The sequence below is a fragment of the Daldinia decipiens genome (genome assembly GCF_022478715.1).
Source record: "Daldinia decipiens strain CBS 113046 unplaced genomic scaffold F4813scaffold_10, whole genome shotgun sequence".
NCBI lineage: Eukaryota > Fungi > Ascomycota > Sordariomycetes > Xylariales > Hypoxylaceae > Daldinia > Daldinia decipiens.
The window spans coordinates 822,312-837,608 of NW_026054553.1; the positions used below are offsets into that span (position 1 = coordinate 822,312).

The window sequence follows — 15,297 nt, forward strand, 5'->3', positions numbered from 1 at the left end:
CAGGAATACAGTTAAACTAACTAATTGACTTAATGCTACTTTTCATTGGCAATTTACTTTATAGAAAAGTCCATCATGCATTAAACAAGGCAAAATCGCGGTACTTGAACCACAAAGGTGCGAGGCGGTATTGTTTTAAAGTAACTCGTATTTGTCCAATGCTAAACACAAGACGTGAGCTTCAGAATAATTAAGGTCAAACATCTACTGGTCTTTGGTGACAGACAGCTAACGTTAACCAATATACAAAGGAGACAGAATGGCTATTCCATCACATCTTTTTTTTCTCCTTCACTGACAACGTAACATAGCAGGAGATTGAGTAAATGCCTGGCCAACAGAGTCTCATCTCCAGTTGTCTTAATACCAGAAGGAAAATTAAGAGTGGGTCAGAGGGCCAAGAGAGAATATAGGAAAAGCAAAGAGCGAAAATCCGAGACACTTCATAGAGTAGAACGCCATACAGGTCCATAAACAGATAGGCCAAGGTATAAGCAAAGTCCATATACACAGGTAGAGGCAAATGATACAAAGACAACTCGCCCTTCCTTGGTAAAGCCTTCAACAGGCAGAAAATTCTTGGTACATGTCGCTACCGACTCCATACATGCAACAAGTTAGGAACACACAAAAATTTAGCGGGTACCGCCGAGAGCACTAATTCTAGCACCGGACGGGCGGTGGATGAGGCTTGAAGCGTGTTTACCAACCAGGCCGGGCTCCTGTGATAACGTCTCGCTCTCGCTTCGCTCAGCCAAGTCATCTTCGTCATCCTCGACAATCTTAGTAGGAATGTCGTTGTGGATGCTGTACTGCTGGCTCGCTCGCTCGGGAGTCGTCATAGTCGATGCCATAGACATGGCTGTGCTGCTTCGGTTGGGAATCAAGTCTGGGGTCGGAGGAATACTAGACGCGCGTCCAGAGGGGTGTAAGTGGCTGTCATCGCCAACTTCAGAAGTAGCAGCCGAGTGACCATCGTCACTATGGACCGATGATAGGTTGCTTGCCCGTCGTGGCGACCTAGATGACTCGATTTCGGCATCTTGAGCCAGCTGGAGACCCTCAACAGCGGCCTGACACTGCTCTGCAATATTCCTAATAATGTGAGAGATAGCATCGGTCTTGTCTTTGAGATGTCGGTCAGCTACGTCGGTAAAGCTGGCGGTAGAAAGGCGATTGCTTCCTCGGCTAGGGTTCTTCAACATGTGGCCTTTTAACCCAGACTCATTAGCAAGGGAACCCAACGCCAAGTTAAAAAGTTCCCGTGACTTACTATCTTGCTGCTCATCTCCATCTTCCTCGAAACCCTCTTCAATCTCACCAGCTAAGTCGTCGCGTGTAGTCAGCGACTGAACTAAGTGCTCCATGTGGTGAGACTGTCCACCAATCAAGCTGCGCAGGTGCAAGACAACACGGCGTGCTTCGTCACGTTGTCGCACAATAGTGACGTTGGTGTGCTGAAGGGAGGCCAATTCCTTCTTGTTCCGCTTGCGCTCCCTCTCAAGCTCTTCAGCGATCTCCTGTTGAAGAACAAGTGCTTCGAGGGCATCGTCGCGCTGCTTCTCAGTGCCAGTAAGGCGAACTGAAAGACGGGCGTTGTCGTCCTTCTGTTGGTCGATGAGGCCACCAAGTCTCCTGTTCTCCCTCTTATGAGTCTCAATCTTGGTCTTCAAGTCTTGAGTCTCTTTAGTAAGCGTTTCAGCAAATGCCTGGAATTTAAGGAACTGTATTGTGTTAGTATCGTTTTTTCTTCACCTAATAGGAGAGAGCCTTACCTGCTGCTTCCAGCTCTCCAACTCTTCCACAAGGTAGTTATTCCGCTTCGTAACTTTGCTGAGCTCTGTGTCCATACGACCTTTAAGGTTGATGAAATCTTGCCATGCTTCTAGAGCGTCACGGGAGTATTGATTGCGTTCTCGAACAATCTCGTTCAGATGCCGCATCGAAACCTTCGTCATTAAGGGCTTCTTGACGGAGCCACCGAATACAGCCTTCAAACCTGTGTTACGGCCCTGAAGAAATAGTTAGTATTGCAGCGAATAAAGTTTGGCACAGAAGTCAAAGCACATACCATCTTCTCACAGACGTGGTCCATTACGGCCATTACAGCATCCTGGTTCCACCACTCGGGATCTTGAATAGACTCGACTTCACCGCGCATGACGATGATTTGACCAGCGGGTACCAACTTTCCACCACCATAAGCAGAACGCAAATGCTGAGGAACACCGGAAGGCGTGACATCACCGTTTAAAGCTTGTGTCAGTCTTGTCACAAACTTGTTGCGCTGGTTTGCGTTCAGGGCAGTCGGAGGGCTGGATGTCAGTACAAAGTTGCGATCTAAATCAACAACAAGGGCATCATTCGGAGCAGTGAAAAGAGACCTGCATTCTGCGGTAACACCCAAGATGTATGGGCCCGGCTCCTCGACCAACTCCTTAGCGTGGCGAGCATGAACAACCGGTACGTAAAGGCCACTCCATTCATAAACTCGAACGCAGAAGCGAATAGCTTCAGCAGCCATTGTCAACATCGCGGGATAATGGCTAACAAAGATAATGCGTCTAGTAGGGGATATGGCCGCTTCGATGACACCAACGATGTTTGGGACCGAAAGACAAGTCCACAAAGGCCACATAGCGAAGTTTTGGAAACCCGTAGGGGACGAAGGGAACTGGTAGCAGAGGGCGTAATCCTTCATATCTATACGGACCAAGTCATTCAATCTCGGCGCGGGAAAACTGAGAATTCGCGATACCTCTTCGGCGTGGAAGAGATTGGTAGCCTTATTCCAGTGAATCCACATCCCTCGCAAGTAGTCGCCAAGAAGGTTGTACAAGGGGTATCGAGAAAGGAACGACAAACAGTAGGGAATCCAGTAAGTCTCATCTGCATTGTCGTAATAATCCGTCTCGGTTCGTTTCCTTAGATCCCTAATAGTCTCTGCTCGCTTCTCGTCCGCCCTTGACCATACACGCAGGCAGATGCCATAGAGAGTGTGAGATGAATCCTGCTGGAGAACAAACGCATGGTGAACACAGTGGGGTTGACTGCGGCCGGTACAGATTTCGACATCGTGCGGGAAACAAGCCTAATCCAATTAGAATTTAACAAATCTATCTTTTAATAGGAAAACATACCCTCATAGCAGCGTGCAAGGCTCGAGCAATATCGTTGTCCTGTTCAAGACGAGGACTACTACCGAGAATCTCCGGGAGCCAGAATTGTCCAACTGCGCCCTTCATGTGGCCAATCTTTCCTTGACTCGGGGCGGGAGCCTTAACCCATTGAGAAGGCTCTCGGCCGACACCACAGACCATGTAGGCATGGGTTAGAGTCTTCGGTGTTCGCTGTTGGGGCTTTGAATTGAGAGTAGAAGGAATTGGCTGTGTGATACGAGAGTGAAGAGATGAAGTCCTGCTCGGAATGATCAAGTTGGTGTCGCCCTGGTCGCGCGTACTCGGTCGAGCGTCACGGTCGCTGGTACGCGGGCGCGTAAAAGATGAGTGCGTATTAAGTGAAGGCGCCATGATGGATAATTAGGTACGTTTCCTCGTTTGATTCGTTTGTCGCTATCCTGTGGAAAGATCAAATTAAGAATAACAGCAGCAACTAGATGGACCAAGTTACTGTTCAACCAAATCTAGGCAATCATGAAGGGATTAATGGCATGAAACTGCTCCCGTCAGAGACCCTCCCTTGAGATTTGTTTCCGATCTGGTAGACCAGAAACAAAACCACCAATCTGCTCGGCGACGGTAACGACAACGGCGATGAGCTGTGCAGCTTTGCTGTCAGAATGGGAGACAGAATACAGTCTTGCTGCAACTGCTTAAGTGGGGGAGGGGAAAGCAGAAGAGAGGATTTGAAAGGACGACGCTCTCTAGAAGAGAGAAAAAGGAGAGACGTGAGGCAAGAGGGCCTTCGGTGGTAGAAAAGGGTTTGATCGGAGACAGAGTACGAGAAAGGGATATTTGCCCCGAATGAAGCAGCCAAAAAGTCAGTGCGCACGCTCGAATTGTTTATTTTCTAATAACCCCTGGTATACATAGGTAGTTAGTAGAGAATAAGTATGTAATGAACGACCGCCTAGGATTGCACCGGGATGAATTGGGACAGTGACGAAGTGTGACAGGGCCGACAAGGACCAAACGAAGCCAGCTTCAAGAACAGCCGGGTTACAATTTGCTAGGGACGGGGAAATAAGAAGTGGGCATCTGCTGCAATCTACTGCAAAAGCTGTGCAAGGTACAAGATGACTGGCGTACCTAGGGGATCGACACTCAAAGAGGGAAAGAAGGGTACTATGTAACGGATACTCTATTATAGGTGGGGGGGACGCTAATGCAATTAGTGCCTGAGTCCGTTTTTGCCCTAAAACTGCTGGAAGTCGCACCTTTGGAGATATCATGCAGGCCGCGAATGCAACGATAGCCTCGTACTCAGTACATTTGACACCTAATTGAGCAGGGGGGTTGGAGCTATCCCCAGACTAGCTCTACCGTTAGCGCGACACTATGCTAGGGGTCCCTGGCAGCTTCAAAATTTCGACGGCTCCACTTAATTTTACATGCTAACGAATAACAAGTCTATTTGTATAAAAGGAGTGGGGCAGCGTGGGAGAACTAGAGCTGGTTAGCCTTGAAAAGGGGGCCGTTATTGTAAAAAGCCACACCGAAAACCATCGTCAGACGGTTCGCCGTGCGCCAAAAGCAACATGACAATCGAATTAAGCTCATACGCATCGACGCATCGACTCATCGACGCATCGAGATAACCGCCAGATTTTAGGTTTGTCTACCTGGTAGGTATGCAACGAATACCTAGCAAAAGGTTTAAGAGGATAATTGGAACTTTGAATTGGTAAAACAAGAAGAAACTATGATTCGAAATAGTTGCTGGGATTTGTCCTTATCGGTAGTCCGCAATATGGCTCAACACAGTGTGAACGAAGTTATAAAAATCCCTCGTAAAGATTAAAGAGAAAAAAAAACCAGCTGGTGGCGGTGGTTTTCGGCGATTCATTCTAACAATACCATTATGAGGACTTACATACCTACCTAACCTATATCCAAATGTAATGGGGGGGTATGCTTGTTAGCATCATACTCTTGTTTCTTGTGAGATGATACCCAGGGTTATATTGCATTTGATAGCCTGCCTTATTATTACTTGAGTAACGTTTCAAATTGAAAGAAATTCTGCGAGACGGCGTAGAAGGTATTATTGTTCTACAGCGGTAGCACATGCATAGCACATATGATTTTCTTGTTTCTTGATTCACTTGCTGCATGGTGGCTGGCACCATTGACTCGGTTATCTCAACTTGTCCTTGTCACCGACATGAGGCTTCATGCCGTCAGCTCGATCTCTAAATTAATGATAATGCGTTTAGCCTATCTAGCATACGTGTAGATATATAAAACAGCCCATAAGAAAATGTCATGATTAAAGAGCGCACAGTACGAGGTAATAATTCATAAGACATAGATTATGGCATACCTAATACCTCATACTCGGATTCACCATCATAGAAACCTCTATTCGATTATTTTCCTCGCCAACTGCGTAGTTTACTATTAGATACTAGACGATTTAGTCAATTGACCCTCATGAAAACTTCCAAACTAGGTAATTCTTCATTTCCCATCTCCTATGTTATACATTTGAACTTATGCACGCTATGACCCACCGCAATGGTTCATCCCTTCAAGCCTCAAGCCCCTCCATCTGGCGCTGACCATTCTAACCTCATAATCCTTTCAAGCTTTAAAGCTTTATATCAATTCTTCACCTGTCTGCTCGATTACCCACAAGACACGTTTCTCGTCACTTTCTATAAATCAAGATAGACCCGGGGCAATGGATTTACTCCTCTCTTTAAAACCCCCGAGGCAGTCCTGGATCTTTTCGTGATTCGGAGAAGGGTAGCCCTTGAAACGTGCCGGCTATTGCATAATACTGGTTCCAATGATGTCCCATGTGAACTCGACTCGCGGGGTGAACGTCTTCCCGCATTGAGATAGCTGCAGATGCAGAGCGGGAAGCAACACCACTTCTATCCACAAGCCGAACAATCAAACAACTACACACATAGAAGGATTCAAACCCATAATGAAATAGATATTGGTATCATGTTTAACATACGTGCTTCAATCCCGTTCATCAATGGACGGCTCTAGGCGCAATGTTTCGGTTCCATTAGGCCTCGATTGGGCCAAGACACATCATGCTGTAAAGCATTGTGATAGTTATCAAAGCTGTTCCACCAATCGGTTCAGTTGCAACTTGCAGAGGCCATTAGTTGCTATTGGTAAGTTGGTCGACTACTGCACAGAATGCTGCCAGGGGATCAAAGGGGGTCCTTAACGCGTCTATTATTACAGCGTCCTCCCCAGCTTGCAACTCTACCCTGTCTTTCCGGCGTATGATGATTTGTATCACATAATCATTATGAGAAGAATATCTTACCATTGCCCAGCTCGTCTTTTTCATTTTTCATCATACGCGTCCGCACATATAGGCTATATACAACGACTATATACCAACAAACAAACGGTCTAGTTCCTATAAGCCAATTCTTCAAACGATACCTACATATCTCCAGACAACTCTCTATCAACATAATAGTCTGCAACGATCCACACAATTTCTATGGTAGCGAAAGCTTTCGGCAGACTCACCAGAGATATTCGCCGCATATATAGAACTGAATCGTCGATCCCACGTGTTTCAATCCACATCCACAATGATATGCGGCCCCCAAGCAGTCGGTACTAGGTACACTAGTAAATTGAATTGGGTTATCAATACTAATCGTTGGTATAGCTCTTCTCGATAGCCTTAAAATACTATTTATGTATCATTGTATATCCGGGTGAGTCTAGATGTTGACGAGATGCTTACCAGAACTGTCAGCACGCCCAGCAGTTTTTACATCTACCTTGTAGCTCAGTATTCCGTACCTTTAGCACAATTGACAACCACACTAACCCACTTCAGATCTTGGTTTACCCCTGGCTTCGGTTACATTCGCCTAACGCGAGATACTAGACGGGATTAGTATGCGATCCGAGCTCATGGCTACATACCCCAATACCTCGGGTTCTTCCCTGTTCCACGTGATTCTTCTTTAGATCAAGGCGAGCTCTCAGCTCAGGCGATCCGAACCAAAGCAAACGTCCTCCTCCCGTCCTTTCATCAAGGATATTCCTTAGTGTATTTATCCAGCGCTTAGTCACGACGAACCTATAACAGTGCTTCTATTTGATTACTTACATCTACATTCAAAGCCAACGAGTGCTCCTCTAATTTGCATGGCTTGCCCAGAGCACTCACATTAAGGTGTCAAGATTGCCTCTTCATCAACCCTCCCCCCCGGACTGATAACAACAAATTACGCGTCGGCATCCTCTCCGTTGACTCTGCTAACTTTCCGGTCCTCCCCGTAGGACTCTTAGTCAATCATCCTGGGAACTATAAAATCTTACGCCGTGTATGAAATCCCTTTTCGCTAGTTATATGAATCCTCATAAGCATCCCCGCCCCCTCGAGGCCCGTCCCACGAATACTATATTCAACCCAATATATGGTCAATGTGATAGTATTTCAGCTTTAGTGACAGCCTTTGCCTTCAGTCCTTTCGCTTACGTGTCTGACCCCACGACTCTTGTCCAAATGGCGACAATAGCCGGCAAGCAGGTACATTAAGAGCCAGGACATATCGCGCGACTGCTGGACGTTTTCGTTCAGTCCCATCTATCACTCTTGATTGCTCGCATTCGCTTCTCCTGCCTATTTTTAATCTCGAAAAATACATCTGACCGTTACTACTTATGTGGTATAAACACGACGAGATTATTAAGAACTGGGCCCTAGTAGAACCACGATATGCTAAATTAATTATATTGGCATGAATACAAGGGGTAAGATTTCAGCACATACCCAATGCTTCTGATGTAGAGATGGGGTCTATGGTAAGAGTAGTTGGCGTATCTTGTGCGTTATAAACAGACAAACAGTCATTGCCTTATGAACGTACAGCTTCGCATTTAGTCTATGGAAACATAAGACCGTAAATTCTTAGATAAAAATGACTGCCTAAGATAACCTTTACGCACCATGAAGAACTCATACCTAAGTCAACCTTCTCCCACGCCTTTCTCGATTTCTGAGATAGTATGTATTGATAGGCATATTCAAAAATATACACTGATACATATTTTACTACTCACTAACTTGGAACAAAACACTAGATCTATAAGGAGACTGGTATTGGGATATAGTCGGTATCAACCCTGAAAGAGGAGGTCCGTAATATCTACTTAACACAATACTACCTATTACATAGGTTGAGGCCTCCTATTTAACTCCCGGATCGATTCTGTAGACAATTTTCCTTGCCAGTAGAGTTTCTTAGTAAGTGTCTCTCAATCTAGAGCCTAGAGCTAGAGGGAAACAAATTAACATAGAATTCTACGCAAGTGAAGTATACTAGTCATATAATAAGAAGCAAAAGCAAAAGAATAACTGAGTAATATCCTGCAAATTGTTGACGCCGAAACTTTTGGGCTTTACGAATGACTCAGGTACCAATATGCAATTAGCAATTTGTCAGCGTTGAATCCCCAGGTCTCTGAGACGTTTAGGACATGAGATAAATAGCTTCCTAGTTCCTCGTGTTCCAACAGTTGTGTTCTTACTTTTTACTTGGACCCTCACAGCTGTGTCTGTTCATGATTGTTAAAGCTAGCCACCAGTTCGTAAGACTTCCGATACGCAGATTCCATTACACAAAGATGTAGTATTAAAGTCAGGCAACGATTAGAAGACTATTGCATATAGTTCTAGCAATCACCCTATGTTATCAACTCATAGTATACTTAAGGAACCTACCTGTTATCACGGTTTCTTGATTCATAGAACCAGAGCTTCTCATCGACAATAACAGCTTATATACGACAATTACAAATGTCATATGCATTATCATATGTATTGATGTAGAATTGAGATAGATAAAAGATGGGCTCTCGCGCGATATCAATTCTTATAGTCATCGTTAAACTAGTTCCGAAGAAACGTTGCTGTGATAACAATGAAGAAAGTCAAGGGGGGCCTTTATTAGATCATCAAGTACTTCAACTTAAAAATAAATATCTCTAAGATTCAAAGATGTGATTAACTAACGTTAGGATAAGTATCGTCGTAGCTATGTAAATAAGTATAGATATTAAAACAACCAGAGGTCCCTTGCTAACTCAGCCATCTGGTAACTGCTGAGACTAAGAATATAGCCCTATAAAAGAGTACCTTCATAACGCAGGTCTATACCAAAGGAAACTGTGTTGTTTCCTAGAAGCCTACCTATTAATAACGAGAATTGTTGATGAGGATCATTCAATCATAGAGGTGACAATAGCATTGTGCAAATGTTGAAGCAACGCTTAGTTATGACATGCTATCTTCTTGAATCTAGAATAGCTTCTATATTTTGATAAGAGTGTCCTCGTATGAGCATCGTTTCCACAACATTTAGGAGATACTTAGCACATCATAAGATTCTAGTGTATCACCTTATAGAGTATTTGCATGTTGAACCGAATTCTTGAGGTGTAAGCTGAGGCTATTCCCCTATCCCCCGACTAACCCCCCCGCGAAAAGAGCCAAGTTCTATTTTATTATCATGCATTCTTTATCCTAACACAAAACTACTTTATCTATTCTATGGAATTTAGGTATGAGGCAGATAAGTAAGCATAATAATAATTACATATCTTATAAGAGAGATATTGCCGTATGATAGTAGTTTCTTGTCACGAGGTGGAACCAAACAGCATGGAAACAACTTCATTGTTCCTCAAGGAACTCCAACCTAACTACGAGAGTCTACGTCTATGCACACTGAACATGTTCTTCGTTCTAGATGTCTCATCTAGAATCCTGACAGTTTCTACCTAGATAAACCGAGAGCCCCTATACCATTAGATTAGTTGAACGATTCCGTCTAAGTATCACTTTACTAGCACTAGATATAGAGTAATTAATCTTGGGACTTCGTTACACTTTGTGTAGAGTGGGCAGGCTCAAGCTAGTTGGAGGCATTGATGAAAATGAATCTCCAGTATATTTCAATTTACAATCAATTCAAAGTAATATATTTTACCTTTTGCCTCGATTAGTACGATTAAGTCTCCTATAGCTAAACATAATTGGCCACTAAAACTCGGAGCGGCAGAGTGTTATACATCAGCTAATCTACTCTTGGAGACTATATGGCTATCAAGCGTTGAAGAACTTACGCAAATGCTATGTAAGGTAGTTAGAGACTCCCGTACCAAGGTAACCTGAACAGCATTGACTTAGAAATAATGAGGATACTATTCTGGCAACCCCTGAAGCTAACAGCTTGGATCGGTATGAAGGCCGGGTGGCTTTTCAACCCACACGTCATAATTTCCCCCTTTCAACTCGTACTCAGGTACCATTGTAGGTAATTAGACTTTAGGAATTCTAGTAATTTGAAAATATATAATGTCTTGCACCATCTCAATCTCCAGTCAACCTAGCGTTATAATAGTCAATTGACGTTATTTGGAGCAACCGTCACTTGACTCCTCTTAGTTTCGTTCGCCCTAAAAGAGAAAACATTGAGGGCAATTGCTCATTCGTTACAATATATTAATTACCTTTTACCACCGTTTATGGTGCAATAATGCGCTACCTGCGGTACGAAGTAGGCATTGATTAAATTGATGGGCAAAGTTTGCGGTTTCTTACATTCTAATTGGCTTGGTTGTAAGAGACGTGCAAGACCTTTAGTCCCGGCACTTGAGTTTATGAGTTTATATTGTAATTACTGAGTTCACTGCTTATACCGCAAACTATATCCGAGTTATCTTCCAATTGTCAACGTAGGATTGAGTGTTCGTAGAATCCGGTATTAGAGGAAGCATATGAAATCGCTGTCTTATGCTTTGAAGTGCATCCGTAGCCCGAATTGACGCATGGAATCTTACCATACTATAATTTGCGAGGGTTACGTTGGTATTAGGAAGACATGGTACTGTCGCATTGCTAAATTCGAAATGTCGAGTACCTCACCACGCGTGAAATAGTCCGATTTCTAAGATCCGTAGGTGGATATATGGGATGGTTTAACCATATTATTAGCAAGACAGGGTAGACGAAATATAAAGAAGATCCCCACATCGGCACAGAGATATTCTATATGTCCATATTCAAGTTTAGTGCTTTTTACTCTGTCTAAAACTAGAAACATGTGTAGAAACATGTGCTTATCTCTATTACTTGTCCACGGCTACCACCCGAAACCCCTCACATCTCGCAACAACAAAGGGTAGCACTCGATAGTCTAGGCCCGCCTACGGTTCTTTTGAGCATTGGCTCATCTTATCTACGGTTCGTTTATTTGTGTGAAGTGGCGGTGACACAACAGACTGAGTGTCGTGAGTTTGCGGTCATAATGAAGGTGTACTATTCTATAACTACCCTCTCGTTGACTAGAGTTGGTTTTCTTATCTATAGCCTCCCTTCTATAATCCACCCAGGCCGCGGACATCCTTGGTTCCATGGCCTTATAACCCCGGTTAGTAGTTATATGGTACTAGCTGTTATATAGGGTTGCTTCCCTACGACGGCTGACTACTTCCAATCAACTTGGTCCGTGATGCATTCTGAGGTGCATATCCGGATGCATAACCAATCTTTCGTGATGCCCGCTTGTGTGATTCGAGAAATATCCATATGCAGCCGTCCAACCAATTTATTCTTGACTACCTACATACGCTCAGGGGCATTGAAGAAGCAAGTGGCGGCAAGCTACAATATACGTGGCAAGAATGATCTCGCATAGAGATCTTCGTAGAATTACTACGATGACAAACACCGCATCCAGTTTCCCATTTCGTTTGGTCGCCGGGCTCGTCATTTCGCCTCTGTAGAGTAACGTTGAGCACAGGTTTCATGTCAATTTTGGTGGTATGCTGGCAATATTCGCTTCTTGATGCGAGTCAGGTACGGCAACCGAATATTATAATTCGCAGGAAACTTCTCGCCGGGAATTGCATTTGCCATAAGGGCCAAGAATGACTTGCAGCGTGCCTAGAGTTCCTGATGGGGAGGGGTGTCTTTTTGTGTGCCTTACTCATACACACCCTAGGTTACCACGTTGCTACGTTTCGTCACTCAACTTCATTCCTGGATCCGGCGCCACATCTAGATAACTACCTAAGTAGGCATTGCCCAAACGCTGCGCATTGTCGATCCTCGAAGTGTTAGAATATTCTCGTCTAAAGCTACCGGAAAGTGTTGCTCCTTCAACCATTTTGGCTGTTGAGTTATCACCTGCAACTGTATAGTTATTGTGATAGCTGATCTATGGACACTCAGCACTCGCGAAGGCCGCACCAATGTCAAAACGCGCCCCTGTTAAATTATTTCCGGTCTCGTCGAGTGGAGTCCTACGACCTGGGGGCCAGTAGTATGCTGTGCCATGGAAAGTGGCCTTCATAGGTATTGACACTCATCCCACGTGTTTGACTTCGCGGATTGACAACTCGGATTTAACTAGATAGCCGCATAATAGTGCTAGGATCGCGGCCAACTAAGGTTGTTGGGGGCTATCAGCGCCCTTTGAATGATGCGCACAAGGAGACATTCTTCTTCACGGAAAGGTTCATCCAATGGGGATGTGTCAATGTGGAAAGAAGAAATATTGGCGTGTCCGCTTGGGCACCTTACCCGTTATTGGGACAGTGGGTGAGAGGCGGAGACGAAGCTCTCCGGCAAGCGTACTCCCGTATATTATACCAATCTCGTCAAATTAAAGGCACAGACAGGGGCGGGAGAGGTGACGAACTCAGCAACAACGGAGTGATGGTGATGTGGCAATGCAATAGGTCCCGGGCGACGAGATTTGAGAAGATATGGTCAATCGGGCCTTGCCTTTTTTTTTTTTCTTTCTCGTGAGCTTCGCAAGACATGAGGTTGTTTCGGCCCAAGATAGTTGAGGAAACCCTGGCGCCATTGGGCAAGAACCCAGCAATCTAGCGCTTAGGTTGCGAGCTGATCCGGTTTACGGGTCTAAAAACAGCAACGCGAGACACAAACAAATAAGTCTGACTCGGAAGCAGGGTCCACGAGGTCTAGACGGTGGAGTTTGCCCAGTCCGCACAGACGCCGCAAGATACTAGAGCTTAAGGTGGCTGAACTAAGGAGATAAGATGATACCGAGAATCTAAGGTCGACATGCGTAGTAGACCAAAGACCTTCTACTCCAGTCTCCTCCAGTCTCCAGAAAACCATCGCATAAAGACTACACTACAGACGTAGCGCCGATTGAGCAACGTTGTGAAGCTCCGGGTCTAGCTATTGCGCTACATTCGTCGGCAGTAATCGGCCGTGGTGTAGCGTGACTTAATTGGCGTCGACCGACTAGGCGGCGCAAGCCGATTATGCACATGGCAAGGATCAGTTAATCATCTCTATAGCACACGATGTTATGAAGGCCGCGATGCACTTGGCGGCTGATTGACATCGTAGGCTCCCGGGACACAGGGATGGTCGCGGAACCCGGGTATTGTTGTATTATAGACATGTATGTAGACAAGGTAGGGTGATCTATCTGTCTAACTAAGCGTCGTGTCTGATATATCGCTCCACGACTAAGACGTCCGAGGAAATGATCGGACCTTAGTATCACCACGATGGGCTGCTACGGTTGAACAGACCGAATAAATCTTTGTCATGTCCGTAGGATCGAGGAAGCTGTATACAACCACACGGAGGGGAGATCAATTACTTGCGTGTGCTTAACCGGCTACATATGTAAGGTATGTGGTATATATGTAGGTACGTAAAGATGTATAATGTATGAGTTACGATCACGGAATACGAGTAGGGAGGGGGGGTGCAATAGATGGCAGGTTGAGAGGGAATTGGTTGGAATAAATTCTCGATGTGATATCATCCAGCGTTGATTGACGTTATATAAGCAAACGATGTATCCTTATCAACGATCAGCTGGTGATACAGATATAGGTACAAAATTGCTACATTCAATGCTATTATGGATGTATGTAGTTAGGTACCTACATGTAGGTAAGAGCGGTTTGCAAAAGAAATGGATCCCATATGTACGCTCTTTGCGAATGATCAGCGCTAATACAACACTAATCCTGATGTAGTATTCCGGCCCTTTTAGTCCTGGTAGCCACGGCTATGGCTAAAGCAAGGAGCTAGCATGGAAAAATTAAAGAAAAGAGAAGGAAGGAAGGAGAAGGAGAAGGAGAAAAAGAAAAAAACACCAAAACTTCGTTAAGCGCAGCCATCAATTCATAGAGCGGATAGATACTACATAGTATAGAAAGGAAGGCACGAAATCGGACTTGGCAGGCGGGTTAAGGTAGCAATGTAAAAACCTCGTCCCGCTGGAGCCGTTGACAGCCGCAGGCGTCATAAACTTTTTTTTCCCTTGACATTTCCCATTATGGCTTTTGTGGTGGTTCCCACGAATCACGAAGCGCTCCAATCATCCAAAACGGCATTTGAGGCACCATCCAGCGCATGTGAAATTTAATACAGCAAATTTCTAAATTCCTCCTCCCCTCTGCATCTCTGCACCTTCTCTGCAGCGCTTCTGCAGAGTACTGCCCCTGCGGCTCTGCCGTGCCCTGTTTCACTACCGGGAGGTTGTCTATTCTTAATATACACTTACAGGAGCCAAGGAATTGATCGGCCAATCCGTCTGTCAAATTATAAGGATGCTGGACAGAGCTCATCCTTGGCCGCTCTAAAAGGGAAGCAGGCATGATCCACTGATCCACATCGCAGCTTAGATGTCCAAGATGACAAGGTGATTGATAAATGGTAAATGCATGGAAGCTGGGAAACACAATAATCCGTGCATTTCAGTTCTTACAGCATCATCTGTCCCACTTTATACCGTACTTTTTTACTTGCTTCGTTCTACATACGGTACCAACGTCGACGTCAGGACACAACATTACGAGCCATTAGTATTCCTTGCCGCTCCACCCAACCAGACACCAGACATTGGATCCCTCTTGATTGAGGTCTGGATCGCCCATAATCGCCAGGTCCTTCTTTTTTTTTTTTTTCTAAATTTTCCTCTTCCCCCTTCTAACCCGCTTCGAATGGCGGACAATTGACGGTGGAGTCTCTCCGCGCGCCCCCCCCCCCCCCCGCCGGGCAGGGCCGGGGGGGGGGGGGGGGGGGGGGGGGTTGAGGGGGGGGGGGGGGGGGGGGGGGAGGGGCGGG

General features: G+C 45.1%; 1 protein-coding gene across 1 annotated transcript; it reads right to left on the reverse strand.

Annotated features, from left to right (window-relative positions):
* Positions 1 to 331: 331 nt before the first annotated feature.
* F4813DRAFT_395219 (AEX-3 domain-containing protein) lies at positions 332 to 3,530 on the reverse strand (the record flags this gene model as incomplete). Its single annotated transcript, XM_049247674.1, has 4 exons — positions 332 to 1,724; positions 1,776 to 2,012; positions 2,072 to 3,091; positions 3,141 to 3,530. 4 exons carry the CDS (start codon positions 3,528 to 3,530, stop codon positions 636 to 638), a joined length of 2,736 nt encoding a protein of 911 aa, XP_049101310.1. The 3' UTR covers positions 332 to 635.
* Positions 3,531 to 15,297: the final 11,767 nt, after the last annotated feature.